This window comes from Periophthalmus magnuspinnatus, chromosome 20, assembly GCF_009829125.3.
Source record: "Periophthalmus magnuspinnatus isolate fPerMag1 chromosome 20, fPerMag1.2.pri, whole genome shotgun sequence".
Taxonomy (NCBI): Eukaryota; Metazoa; Chordata; class Actinopteri; order Gobiiformes; family Gobiidae; genus Periophthalmus; species Periophthalmus magnuspinnatus.
In genome coordinates, this window is record NC_047145.1 from 14247570 (window position 1) to 14261733 (window position 14164).

The 14164-nt window shown below is 38.9% G+C and overlaps 4 protein-coding genes across 6 annotated transcripts in view; 1 reads left to right on the forward strand and 3 right to left on the reverse strand.

The window, feature by feature from the left end:
* malrd1 (MAM and LDL receptor class A domain containing 1) overlaps positions 1–918 on the reverse strand; it is a 29818-nt gene extending 28900 nt beyond the window's left edge. Inside the window, exons 1-2 of the mRNA XM_033986297.2 lie at positions 666–918; positions 148–270 (exon numbers count right to left, since the gene is read on the reverse strand). Coding sequence (XP_033842188.1) covers positions 148–270; positions 666–846 — 304 coding nt within the window. The 5' untranslated portion in view covers positions 847–918. The remainder of the gene's footprint in view (positions 1–147; positions 271–665) is intronic.
* Positions 919–1820: 902 nt separating this feature from the next.
* si:ch73-174h16.4 (leucine-rich repeat-containing protein 14) lies at positions 1821–4289 on the forward strand. Its single transcript, XM_033985561.2, has 3 exons — positions 1821–2350; positions 2413–3210; positions 3305–4289. The coding sequence occupies exons 1-3, from the start codon at positions 2076–2078 to the stop codon at positions 3873–3875; spliced, it is 1644 nt and encodes a 547-aa protein (XP_033841452.1). The 5' UTR covers positions 1821–2075; the 3' UTR covers positions 3876–4289.
* A 28-nt stretch (positions 4290–4317) lies between these two features.
* On the reverse strand, positions 4318–7276 carry wdr97 (WD repeat domain 97). The gene is made up of 10 exons (XM_055230286.1): positions 7148–7276; positions 6676–6819; positions 6523–6606; positions 6285–6458; positions 6005–6199; positions 5399–5520; positions 5154–5322; positions 4741–4907; positions 4597–4661; positions 4318–4499 (listed from the first exon to the last, which is right to left on the reverse strand). The coding sequence occupies exons 1-10, from the start codon at positions 7274–7276 to the stop codon at positions 4318–4320; spliced, it is 1431 nt and encodes a 476-aa protein (XP_055086261.1).
* Positions 7277–8047: 771 nt separating this feature from the next.
* On the reverse strand, positions 8048–13810 carry dync2i1 (dynein 2 intermediate chain 1). Of its 3 annotated transcripts, XM_055229985.1 has the most exons (22): positions 13712–13810; positions 13520–13573; positions 12790–13435; positions 12657–12724; positions 12351–12584; positions 12036–12083; positions 11590–11803; positions 11367–11469; positions 11150–11279; positions 10957–11068; positions 10802–10896; positions 10598–10727; positions 10334–10506; positions 10087–10249; positions 9673–9786; positions 9544–9605; positions 9403–9454; positions 9252–9312; positions 8845–8941; positions 8638–8769; positions 8339–8562; positions 8048–8262 (listed from the first exon to the last, which is right to left on the reverse strand). In XM_055229985.1, the coding sequence occupies exons 1-22, from the start codon at positions 13724–13726 to the stop codon at positions 8094–8096; spliced, it is 3096 nt and encodes a 1031-aa protein (XP_055085960.1). In that variant the 5' UTR covers positions 13727–13810; the 3' UTR covers positions 8048–8093. The 3 variants fall into 3 exon arrangements, with proteins under 3 accessions (XP_055085960.1, XP_055085959.1, XP_055085958.1); XM_055229984.1 differs by having other exon boundaries at positions 9544–9602; positions 10802–11068; XM_055229983.1 differs by having other exon boundaries at positions 10802–11068.
* Between the last annotated feature and the right edge of the window lie 354 nt (positions 13811–14164).

Consider the following 14164-nt stretch of genomic DNA (forward strand, 5'->3'; position numbering starts at 1 on the left):
ATCAGCAGCGATGTGGTTGGCCTGGCTTGCACCTAACCAGTCGTTTTCTTAACAAAACTTAGGTATTTAAACAAAAAATAACAGAACAAAAAATATTGAGCAGTAAGTGTCAGCATTGTAATCATAACATAATTATTGTCACTATACCTGATCTTTCTGTATGCCCATATTTAAGCTTGGGAACATCTGTTCTTGTCCAGCCAGAGGATTCTGATGATGGGGTGAAGTCACAAAAGTCCTTTTCAAAGTCACAACGTGTGTATTTGGAACCTTCAGACAGGATTAGTATAAACAGTTTTAACAGTTTACACAGTAAAAATCTACATTAAATGAAATGTAGTAAGGACTGAGTTATGTTTTTGTAATTACATTTTTCCAAGGATGACTAGGGAATTATATTTCCTAATATCTGTGTGTAATATAAGAATAAGCTATAAGTTGAACACACAAATACCCAGACCCAGACTAATTAAGTGTTACTGTTCCATAAAGAAATGTAATAGTAGACCATAAGCCAGTTACGCTATGGATAAGATATAACTCTAAAGCCTGTAGTTGCTCTAAAGTCCAAAGTCCAAGTTTAAATTAGTTAGTTTAGATTAGTTTCTATTTTGTTATTTAGTTTAGCCCACAAATATGAAAAGATGTGATTGTTTTGTACTCACAATCTGTCTCATCGCTGCCATCTCCACAGTTATCAGTAAAGTCACAGACGGAGTCATTCAGCACACATGTTCCAGTGGCACAGGTGAACTCCTGGACAGAACAGTTTTGAGCAGATGCACCACTCTGCACAATAAAAGATAAGGCCAATAGCCGCCACACTGGGCCCAGCTCAAACCTCATCAGTGCCTTGTATAGTGTTGTCTATTACAAGAACACTTTCTCATACTTCACCCTCTGTAGAAGCCACCATGTTGTAACTACATAAAGGAAAAGAAGAGGTGGAGCTGTGTTGGCTCTAGATAGGTCTAAACCGCTCTTGCGTGCTTAATCCAGCTTTTAGCATGTTGTAAATGGTAATAAATAGCTTTTATGGCTCTTCTACACTAAGGTGATTTACGCAGTTCATATGGTCAATGGTAATGACATTTGAAAGGCATGTAAACAACCACTTTAAAAAAAGTAGTGATCCTGACTAGGCTTTGAAAATGTTTTGCCTCTGATAATATCTTTACATCATTATTACAGAATCAGATATTGTGATAAAAGGCTCCTTTTCTTTTCTAAGGCATATTTGACAGCCTTAAACATAATGGGCAAGACAATTATACAATGGCAACATCCAAGAATCTAAAGGCCTATTTAACTAGACTTGTGCAGGTGGATCCTCACTAACCTTCTGTTGATACATAAATCTATGATTAGCTTAATTAGCCTAACTGAACGTGTAATTAATCAAATGTAATTCATTAGCTGTATTGTTTCCTTAAGCAATTTAATGGCATATTCATTGCTTCTATTAATATAGCACAAAGATATAAAATATAAGGAGCACCATGAACATTCCTTAGACGTCTATTTACAAGACTACTATATGATCCAATAGCGACATCTAATGGTCACTTCCTTTTTCTGCTTGGAGTTTGGGTGCAACAAAAGACAGACAGATGGCGCTTTGTTATCTACCTATTTCGTGTATAGATATATACATACAGCATGTGCGCGCGTGTACATGTTGCCAAATTACAAATACAATCTTTTATCTGTAATCATTTATTTTTTCTTGTCATTTTAACGTGGTTTTGCTTACTTCGGGGGTGACTGTAATAGATCCATGGGTGACTTACGTGGTTACGTGTTACGTCACCGGATGCGTTAGCGTCAAATTGTAAACACTCTTACTTCTGCTTTGGATCAGCTCGCGTTTCAGTCTTGAGCTCTGACATGAACATTACAGTTCATATTTCATTGGACTTTACACCGGCAACTGAGAGGTTGAGTGTTAATACCGCAAAGTGCTCTTATTACTTTACTTTACACGCTGCTGGGCATGGTATAGTACGGCTTGTAGCTAGCTCGCACATGTATTCAGTCTTGCAAACTCGTTGACGCCTGTCCTACTTTGAGCAACAATGGTGTTTTCTTTGGTAAGCCTTTGTGCCACTGAGGTGGTAAGTGACCACAGCTCGTCCCCCTGCTGGCTCAAATGGATACCCAGAGAATTGTACAGACCGCTGTTGGAGGCCGCGTTTAGCAGCAACAGACCGCTGGCTGTGGGCGAGCTCGTTCAGCGGTGGCCTGAACGAACCTTACGTGTCGGACGCAGAAAACGAGGAGCAACTTCCCCAAATAGACTGTGCATACAAGCGCTCCTACTGGCTGTTGTCAGGGGACTCTCAGATCAAAGGTAAACCAGCACTTTTAACTTATTAAAAGAAAACTTGAAAAACGTCATTATTTCTGTCCTAGGAGTGTCCTACAGTTGCTGGATCTTTGTGGACAGCAAGGAGATGAGGGAAGTCTGGGTGATCCAATGGGTGGCTGGTCCCTGACTGTGGCATTGTGCACTATGGTTGTTCAAGCTCGAGCTGGAGCTAAAAGGATCCAGAGAAAAGAAGGAGAACGTGAAAGAAAGAGGTTCTCGGCTCTGCAGAGAGAGTCAGACGTTAAGAGAGAGAGGGCAGATGTAGTGGAAAACATCAGCATGGTATCATCAGAAATAAAGTCTGAGGAAGTGCTGACAAAGGGTGTGAGAAGGAGGATGGAGATGGAGAAGAAGGGTGTGGGTCCATCAGGAGCCGAAACAGGCACCAGAATAGATTGTGATGATGATAAAGATGCAGATGTTTTAGTACACGTGAGAGCTGATCTTTTTGTCAATGCCCGATCCTGGGAACGTGTTCGTGCAGCGCTAAGCACTCAAGGACCACTCAAACTTCAGTGTAGATATCTCCGCATTGAAGAAATTTCAGTATCAAGCATCAAGACACTACTTGACATTCTACCCCACCAGTTTCTTCTTGGGATGGATGTGAGATACAGTAGTCTTGGAGTGGCTGGCTTAGCAGAGCTCCTGCTTCCCCTTTCCACCTTCCCTGCACTGGAATCTCTTAGCTTGCACTACTGTAATTTAGATCTCAGAAGAGACCTTCATGGACAGGAAGAGGCACTAAAAGACCTTTCACAGGGGTTGAAACAGCTCCATCGCCTCAAATGTCTTAGCCTCACTGCACTACGGCTGCCAGGTCAACTTCGAGTGCTGCTAAGGTATGTGCTGGTACTGATACTGCATAACTGTGACCTTAATTACATATGTGATTTTCAAGAAATACACAATAACAATATAATGCATTTTTTTCAGTTCCTTGCCTCAACCCTTGGAGATTCTTGAACTTCCGTATTTGAGCCTAAGCCCTGCAGACCTGGCATATCTCTCTTGCAGCCACCACGCATCAACTTTACAACAGCTGGACTTGAGTGAGAATCGACTAGATGAAACCACACTGCCCTCTGTACGACGTCTTCTCTCCCAGGCCTCCAGCAGCTTGCAGCACTTGTCGTTAAGTGGCTGTAGCCTGACTGACCACCTGCTGGGTCTCCTGCTGCCCTCTTTGGGATGTTGCATTGCTCTGAAAAGCTTCGCTTTTGCCCTGAACCCACTCTCTATGTCTGGACTTATGGAGTTGGTAAAGACTGCAGTGAGGATGCATAGTCTTCGTCAGTTATTGTACCCAAACCCACTGGAGGATTACCAGCCGGGCCTCCCGGACCTTCCCTCCAGTGCTCAGCTTTTAGACTGGCCACTGGATGAGACAACAGAGTTCAACACTACCAGCACACAGCTCAACAGAGTGCTACTGGATAATGGGCGTTCTGACCTCCTTCTCACGTGTGACCTTCTCAATTATCATAACAACTTAAAAGATGAATGAGGCAAAAAGTTTTGTCATTAAAAAAAAGATACTTACAGATTTGCAATGGGAGTCTCATATTTCAGACTGTCTCAGGTTACAATCTGTGGCATAAACAATTCAGATGTGTGGATGATTATGCCTTGGTTGCTGTTATTGAAAGAAATAGTAACTATCTCTTCATGTGCCTTACTTAAACACGTACCAAATGCCAATACCATAATCAAATGTTCGATAATGGCACTGCTCATGATTCTTGCATATATTTGAACTAGCTTGTTTTCTTACTGGATCTGTCTTAAAATGAATGAATACTGTTTGTTTTATTCAACTTGTGTATTAAGTAGAATGTGTAGCCTGCATTAAAACAGTGTATCAAATCACCATGGTCAAATCCTATCCTACATAATAATAAATCACATTAAAGCAGTGACGAATGCAAAAATATATTATGATTATGAATTCATCTGTAGTATCCCACATGTGACTTCTCCAGAATGTAGTAACGATGATCTAAAAATTTCAGATGATCCTTCTCTGAGTCTAAGTAAAAGGGAGAAAGCTTAATATGAGGCAATGGCAAAGAGATATAGTTTGGGAAATCCAATAGGAATGGGCGGTCTCGAAGAGGAGGGAGAATTAGGTCTAGTAAATAAAATGAAAATGAGTAAAGATGTTATTATATAATGTAAAAATATTCTGACTAAAACAACTGATTTTCCAGAGAAGGTTAAATGCGTACTTGAGGGTTTCCGTGTTCTTGCCATACTATAAGTTTCCCCAAGACGCTGGATTGCACCAGATACACTGAAAACAAAACATCGAAATTGACAAAAGAAAATAAAAACATACATATAATACGGCATAATTCCAGTATCAGTAATACCAGTCATGTGGCAAAAGCACTGTGTTATTGATCCTTGGTGCAGCTTGTTTGGCTTTAAGATACTGCTCTTTTCGTACAGAGCAGAAGTAATTGACAATATCCACAGCCGTAAATAATGGTGGCGTCCATTCTTTTGTACTCCTGAGGAACAGATCCCTGATATGATCCTAGAACGATGAAGGAGAATGCCAAGAGGAATCAGCCATATATAGACCGCTCAACAACACTTATAAATGTATTCCTGTTCAGGTCACTGGAAGACATTAGCTCATTTATAAGTGTCAGCTTTCAGTGAGGCTTTCAGTTAGCCTCACTGATCTTGTATCATGCCCAGTCTCTTACGACTATATTCATACTGTATATATAGTTATTTGATAAATGTTAAAAATTATAGAAATTCAAGTGGTGCCTACTTTATATTTGGTGGCCCACAAATTTAGCCAGCAGTCTGCAAAGTTATAAAGACTTTTCCATATGTTGGACTTGCTAAGAAGCTCTGACTCCCACGTCTCCAACTCTGGCCACAACCACTCCTCAGCTTCATTCACACCTAAAGATTTCAGCATACGTAGCATTCTCTCTCTACAGATAATAAACAAGGAATGAATGATGAAATAGCTACTATATCATGCACATGGTGAACACTACTAATACTAACCTTATGCCCAGCTCTTTATAGGCTATGAGCGTCAGAAGAGTTTTCACTAGCTCATTGTTTACAGATTTCAGATACATCAAGAAATTCAACAGTTGACCAAGCATATTCTGTTCACCGGCACCCTGGGTGACAACATTTTATTATAAGACAAGAACACTGTGTTTTTGATCAAAAACCCATAGCAATATGACCACTGCTCCCCATCTCCATACAATTTGTGAACCATTTATTTACAAAGCACTTAACAACATTAACTAAACCTGCTGCTCTCCATAAAAATGTTATTGTGTTGCCTGTAATATTTCACAGTGTGGCATTAAACATATCTACGTATATCCTGCAGGTCAGATCTGTGGAGAGGCAACCTCGCTCCCAGTAAGAATGTATGTTTACAAAGTATTTTTGTAAAAGTTACATGGTGCACCTTTAAAGCAAATCCTTGAAATTAGTTTTCATGTTTACATCCTTGTGCTGAGGTGCATAACTGGTGCATTGGTTTGAACCCTGTCCTGGCTAGTTAATACTGTTTTTGTGGCCTTGGGCAAGACACTTATTCTCTTTGTCAGTGGTCATAATGTTATGCCTCATTAATGACTGCTACCATACCATGTTAGGTGTAACCATTTTTGGCACTGTGTCAAGGAGTTTTTGGTAAAGCTGATCTTCATTTTGCAAGAGTTTCTGTCTGTGCAGTGTTTCCAATACTGACAGAATCTCAGGCTTAAATGGAGCTTTGCATGTGCATAAGTACTCAACCAGTTGTAGGCTAAATGAATCAGGACTTAGGTTGATAGGGATGTTCTACACAAAGAAAAGTAAAGATGGATAAGGACATGACTGCATTGTATTAAATAGTGAAGATAGTTATACTAGGCGCATGATGTACCTTCTTATCGGGATAGAGCTGCTTAAACCACTCTTTGTTAAGAAATTCTTGGAGGAACGATGGAAGCGCTGGAGAAGGGACCCGTGGAGGCACAGCAAAAGGTTTTTGTGCAGGCTTGGGTTGAGGGGGTTGAGGTGGTCGAGGCGGTAATGGGATTCTTGGAAGAACAATCTCCTATAAGAGGTAAAAAAGTGTCAAACTTGGCCAGGGAGGACATCTCATATATATGTGGAGTCACCTCTTTCACTACTAAAGGCTTTTCACGGGTAACTGGCTCTGGCTCTTCTTCTGAGTCTTCTTCCACAGCAACAAACTTTTTCTTCTGTGGTTCAAAAACAAACACAAAATGTATTAAAGTGAGTAGAAAAACAAAAACAAAACAGAATTTTACCCGTTGTTTCTTTGTCTTTGGTTTAACAACTGAAATTATTGTAGGTGCTGGGAGAGCATCTTCAACTACAGGAGGAATATATGGTGTGATCACATTAAACTCTGGCTCAAATGCAATTTCATCAGAATCCTCATCAATGTCCACCTGCAGGGGGAAAAAAACTGAGACAGAACGATCCAAAATGTATTGAATAGAATAAACAATAAAACTTAATACCTTAACATCATGAGGAAATCTGTATATTATTTTCATATATCGAGCAAAGGCCTCTTTCCTGGTTTCCTTTGTACTAGGAGGCTTTGGTTTGATGCATTTTATTGTTCCTTCTAAGAGACAGGCTAGATCTGACTTCAGAGTGTCATTAAGACCTGCATCGTCCTAGAAACAAAATATCCAGCATTTTATAGATATTATTAAACATCCACGCAATACCATGCATGCATACATACAGGTACAGTGGCAGTGTACCCACCTGCTGTATGCTCCAGTCCTCCTGTGCAGTTTTGTTGAAGAAACTAGTCCCATGGCTTTTAAACAGTGCATGGCGGACACTTGGGAGCACCGGTGCTGTGCCTCTACTTTGCTCACCTGTGGCCACCATTTTGTTAACCTTACAAGCGCTTTATCGCAATCCTTTTTTAATTTCTGCTGAGAAATGTAGCTTTAACGAACGTATTGCAAACTGAAAGAACCAAGGGGCCAGTCACGTACCTGTTTGTCACGACTAACCACTAATGTCCAAAATGTCCTGTGCAAAGCTCGGTTCAAGTTTAGTTTGTAAGGCACCTCAATCAGAGCAGAGATCTTTCTTTAACACTGGACAACCGTAACCAAGTAACAGAGGCTCAAAACCACGGCACAAATGTGTCAAGGATCCTGTGTCAAGGGTGAATGGAATGGATCCAAAGACTAAATTCATTTATTTGCGTATACTGTTTTTTGTTATGCATTATTGTCAAAATCTAAATATATTAGAATGGACAAGGTGTACAAACTGCTAATTGTAATTGTAATGTACAAACTTTAATTGTAATTTTATACAAATATAGCCTACAGCTATTAGGCTATTTACATTCATTTTGTCATATTTACAATAACTTTACAGATGTAGGTTACATCCATCAGTTTACCGTGAAATGTGACAGTTTGTGTTTACTATAATATTACCTATTTCTCACCAACTTTATAACGGGAAATGTGCATGAAAAGGCACAGAGACAAAGACAAAAGAAAAAGGCCTAATTGTAGAGGACTGGTACAAAGCATAAATGACAGAGGATGTGCTTGTCTGTTATTGACCAATGTCTGTTTGATTTTCTAAGCAACTGCTGTTGTGACTTTGAGCTTTATAAAAAATAAACTGAATTGAATTAAACTGACAAACATTAACATATACAATATTATTGTAAACACATATTTTAGATAGCTTCTATCAAACTGGTTAACTTTTCTACTTCTGAAAGACTAGACACTGTAAGATTGCTTGTGAAATACTGTATTTGTATTTTCCCTGACTCATGTGCGAGTGCTACTCCTGAGTATGTGTTTCGTTGTTCTGAGTCTCCAAACAAAGCCATGGCTGTCACTCTGTAAACAAAATCAGTTACAGTATTAAATGAAAGCACAAAGTGAAAAATTGAATTGATGTATACATTTATGTCACCTGTCTTTTCCCATCCCTTCAGTGATCACAGGCTTTGTCTCATTTTTCAGCAGATCCCAAAGGTAGATGTTTGAAGCTGAATCAAGTACACTGAAAACGGCAGGCCTGGTTTGAGACCACTGCACAGAGACCACTGACTGTCCTGCACAGCCATCCCTCCACTCAATCAAGGGCTTTTCTTGGCTAACAGAATGCAACCTGATGCAGCCATCCCCACAGCCCACCTATGAGGCACAAAGTATGTCACTTGAAAAAAACAACCTAATGGACATTTTATAGTATATAATCAGACTAATTACCAAGAATAAATCTTGTCTGAAGGGTGAAAAGCTAATCGAGTTGATATCAACAGGTTTCTCATTGCCCTCCAGATCTCTGTAGAACTTAGGCAAAGCTTTTAAACCATGACTTGTGCCATGATGGACAGTACCCTGTAAAATAATTAAATGGAAAATTTCAAATCAAGTAGTTGTCCTCGATAGTGTACAACATGTCCATCAATTTACCATATTAGTGCCAATGAAGAAATGATTTGAGTCTGTCGGGAGAAATTTTAACCGGAGCATCTGCAGGTGTGCTGACTTCTTTGCTCTGTGTAACATTCTGAGACCAGACAGACGCAGAATATGGAAAACACAAAGCAGTTCATAGGTCAGAAGCTGCCACATGCCTAGCCGAAAACAAACTGTGTATGGAATATGACTCTATCACATTCACACGGGGAAAAAAATAGCACAGATTTTCTTCCAGCATGAGAAGTGACACTACAACAACTGCCTAGAGTGCATCACAAACAAGATCAGATAGCCACATCACAGCAGCTGTGTTCCACTCGGCTATAATATGGAGTAGTATTTTGGGCCAAGTAGATGGCACTGATGAATGGTCAGTACAAACTACTTCTCTTTCTTACCTGTCAACAACTGAGAGAGTGGAGCTGTGAAGGAGCTTGACTTTACCCCCTGGTCTCAATCCTGCACAGCAAAAAATTAGAAACCATGGCTCATATGTATGTGAAAGATTAGTAATGTATCTTTACAGAAAAAAAATATGCAACTGGCTACCTAAATCAGTTGGGGAGCCTGCCACATTAGTTTTAGGAAGTTCCACCACCACCTAATTAAAAGAAATGTTATTAAATAGTTATAAATTGTTAATAACTCATTAGAAAAAGTGTTTATATCAATATAAATTTCACAACTCACCCAGAAATTTAAAATACCACTTTCATCAAGAGAGGCCAGTTGAAATGACAATCCAGTTGCTTCTGAAATAAAATAGTTCTGAGTAAAGAGAGATCTGATACATTGTGTAGCACATGCTTTACCCCATACCTTCCTTAGGTGCTAAGAGGGAAACCTCTGACCTTTGCCCTCTTGCTACAGCAGAGGGCACCACCTCGACAGACATAACAGTTGAGAAATGTCCTGAGGCTGACATGACTGCGTCTGTGATGACAACACAGATATCAGCAAACACTAAATTAGCATGGCAATTACATAATGGCATGGCCTCTGAACTGGAACCTGACAATACTCAGGCAATAATAAATCATAAACGATATATTTCTTTCTTTTGAGATTCTGACATCAAATACAGGGGCAATAAATGGGGGGAAAGGCTACAGAAACTGTGTAATCAATTCTGGTTTGCAAATCCAACATTACAGGCACATTATTGAATTAAATGCAGTGTCTTTAGTAAGTCATAAAAAATGTATTATTTCTTTGTAGAAAATTGTGACAAACCAGTGGAAAAGGAAGGGTGCCTGAAGGTCCACTCATCATCTCCAATGGTCATTTGGTAATGGTTGCTTGTGTGTTCCCTCAGGTCCCACAGCACCACAGAGCCCACTGTGGTACCTGCAAATACTAGAGTGGCCTTCCCAGGACTAAAGCAACAACACTGCACCTGGATAAAATGCAAGGGTCACATTTCAGTTCACAACACAACTCAGATACAATATATTACAGGCAGGCAGTATGAGAGAAATACCTCAGATTCATACAAAAGAATCTTCTGTGGTCTTGATGGCTCCCAAATATTCCATATGCAGATGAGAGTATGGTTACCTAAAAGCACTGCACTTGGTTTAGTTGTTGAAGTATGAACAGATATCATGGTATGTTTTTGGACTTCAGAAAAATGAATCAGGCTTATGTGATGACCTAAAAGTAAAAAAATAAAACATCCTTAATTTCCTTTCAGTGTTTTTTGGGTAGAATAAGGCTATAAAATATATCGTAGATGTTCTGGTACCTTGAAGAAAAGGTAAGTTTGTATTGAGCTGTAAACCTCCATCACTGAAAGATAGATCATCTGTTTGAGTCCTCAACTTTCTGAGGGAATTTCTCTCAGCTTCATCTTCTTCTAACAAGACAATCAAAACCTTAATGACACAAAAGAAATTTGGTAATTGGGGGTACAACAACAGTAATAATACAGCATGATAAGAAATGTAACCTGTGAAGCAGATTGTAAAAATGTTGTCAGCCGTTTGGAATCAATATTCAGTTCGTTGAGGGGTCCGTCTCTTGTTTTAGGAGAAATGTTTGGATCTGAAAAAAGCGATAATATATAAATACCGAAATCAAAATCATACAAAAATAGATTCTCACCTCCACAAGCTCCACTGTGCTCTGGAGGATGCTGAGTCCATTTTTCTGTCAGCTCTATTTCCTCTGTCTGGATATCTCGGTCTGCATTATCTTCATTACACTGAACATAAGCCTAAAAGTATTTTTTATTTATCAATTATTGTTTTAGTTAGATTATGGTGTTTATTTTTGTGTTAATTTAAACCTATTGTACCTGCTTGGTATTTGCTGTTCCAAAGCTTCTTATGTACATTTCATATTCATTCACTGGAGGTAAATCCAAGAGGGAAGACGTCAAAGTGAAATCCAAATCAATCAGTCGGAGTAACTCTGCGCTGCGTTTCCTGTGGGTAGGAAAGAAAAAGTTAAATAAATAAAAAGAAGCACAAAGGCGCGGTGAACTATTTGTTTTAGTTGACATTTTCACCTACTTTTGTTTGGAGGCAACCTTTTTGTTTACTTCTCGTTGTTTGGCTGCTACAAAATCCATAAATTTTCCACGTTGGGGTGTTTGACTTTCGGTTGTCTCTGATTCTGAGAAATACGTAGAACAATCCTTATCAATAAGATACTGACTATCGCAACGCAGACAGAAAATTATTACATTACAGTACAGAATGTATCAAACCAAAAGTGAATGTATGTGTTAATTACCTCTGGACCATTTAGGTCTTTCTTCTTTGATTTCTGTGGTATTCTGTCTGGAAAGGGCTCCAACCTTTTTGTTTTCTTCATCCATAGCTCTCTGAATGGCCTTTATCTCTTCTCTTTTCTCTAGTGAAAGTTCTTCTTTATGTTCCACTAATTCTTCTTTCTCCCCATCTTCATTATCACTTTCATCTAATTCTTCAAAATCATCCTCATATTCCTGTGAATTGTTGAAAATATTAGAGGCAAAAAAGGGCAACATAACACAACAAAAAATGACAGAACATTTTTTAAAACCAGACTTCAAAGTGAAATGACATAACAGGTTACTCACCGCTTTCTTGAAAATGAAAAGTATGAGCATGCATTGTGAGTACATGATAGTAGGTTATGTACAATAAAATACAACAAAGGACAAATAAACTGATAAAAATATAAAAGGTTGTTATCACCTCAAAGTCATCTTCATATTCCTGTTCCGTCTCTTTTTCATTAACAATCTGTAAAATGTAGTATTAAAAAAGTATAAGAAAAACACTTTCATTGCTGTTTTAGTTTGTGATCATTCAAATGTAAACCAGTTAAGTAAATGTAATAAGGATTTTGAACAGTAGGTGGCATCAAACCTCTCTTTTAATCACATTGCCTTTTGATCAACATTTGATAAAAAAAAAAAAAAAAGATTGTTAAATATTATTGACATTCTTGTGTGCAGAAATATAATAAAATATAAATCTGTAGATAAGAGAGGTAGTTTCCAGACCAACCTTTGTTTCTTCAGCTTTCTGTGTGTGGCTTGAGTTGGTTTGCTGTAATTCTTTGTCCATCTCTTGTGTTCTCTCTTTAAAGTGTTCCTTGGGGTCTTTCTCCTCTTTATGTCTTCTCTCTGTGTGTTTGTCCCCTTCTGCCTCTCTGTCACTGCGGTGATGCCTGACCTCTTCCTCTGTTCTCTTCCGATCTCGATGCTCTCTGGATTCACTGTGGTGCTTCTGCTTCTCATCCTTAACACAGAAAACAGGTTTATATTATAAACCAATAGAAATATTTACAAAGCAATAATGGAACAAAATTACATGATGTCTTTGTTCTTTGTGTCTTCTCTCTCTGTCATGTTTGTCTTTTCGACGATCATCTTGATAGTCTATGAAAATAAATCGATTACAAATGTTGCCATGACTACCGTAAACAAATGAATAGCACACATACCTTTTCCTTCTTTGTGTTCAGACTGCTTTCTCTCTGCATGCCTTTCTCTCCTCTCTTTTTCACTCCTGCTGATTCCATATTCCTCTCCCTGTCTTTCTCTTTCTCTATGCCGTTCTCTTCGCTCCCTGTTATATTTATCAGTGTATTCAGACCCACCTTTGTCAATACTCTCATGACTACGTCGGTCTCTGTAATGTTTGTATTCCCGGTCTCCTTCTTCTCTTCTTACTTCTTTCTCTCTTTCCTGCCTCCTTCTCACCCTCTCTTCATCTGTGTACTTGTCTCTTACCTTATCCTTTTCTCTTTGGCGTTGACGATCTCTCTCTCTTTCCTGTGTTTCCTCTCGATCCCTCCTCCTCCTGTCAGTTTTTTTAATGTGTTCACCAGAGTTCATATCTACTGTGTCTCGTTCTCTCCTCCTCTCCTTTTCCATAAGCCTCTCCTCTATTCGGTTCCTTTCTCTATCGTCTCTCCTGTCTTGTGAGCCCTCTTTTCTTCTTTCAACATGTCTGTACATCTCATCAGCATCTACTCTGCCTCCAGTATAGTACTCCCTATGTTTATCTCTCTCCCTTCTGGACTCCTTATAGTGTTTCTCTAAAGATTCCCCACGATCTCCTCGTCTACCATCTTCGTGGCTCCCTTCCTGCAAAAGAAATCAAATAAAGATGACATTCAAAATTACATTACATGTTTCTAGTTTTTCTTCGTTCAAATCCCGATAACTTACTGCAATGTATCTTTTGAGATCTGCTGCTTTCCACGTGTCCTCCTTGGATCTTTTCTAGAGAGGGTAAATAGCAACCAGTAAGTCGCACTAGTAATGTTAAGACAACGTCCATGGACTACGAAAACTAATGTAAACAGAATAGTTTTCTTTTCGCTCGCTTTTGACAAATAAATAAAGTAAATCAATAGCTACCTTTTCAGTGTGCATAGTAAAAAACGTGCTAGTTCTTTAATACGTTCGTTAAATGCTAAAAACAAGCTCATATTGCTGTAATGACGCCGCCATGACAGTAAATCCAGAATACGCATGCGCATTGTGATGAAACCAAGGCGAACGCGTCTGTTTGGCCTTGACAACAGGACAATTAATCAAACCTGAGCACTCACAGGTTCAACAGCTCGTTGTTATAGCAACCAGGCTAGAATAATCGATTATCGGAGACTTTATCCGTACATATATCCTCCTTCAAACGCATACAGGGGGTATTTTTTATTTATTTATTTATTGTTATTATTCAGGCTCTTAAAAGTGGTACATGGAATAGCTGATTTTGTTTTCGTATATTTGTTTGTCGATTATTGCTTGCTAATTTAATAAAAATCCTGCGGCCACGTAGAATTTGTCTGTCGAATTGCCTGGTTAAGA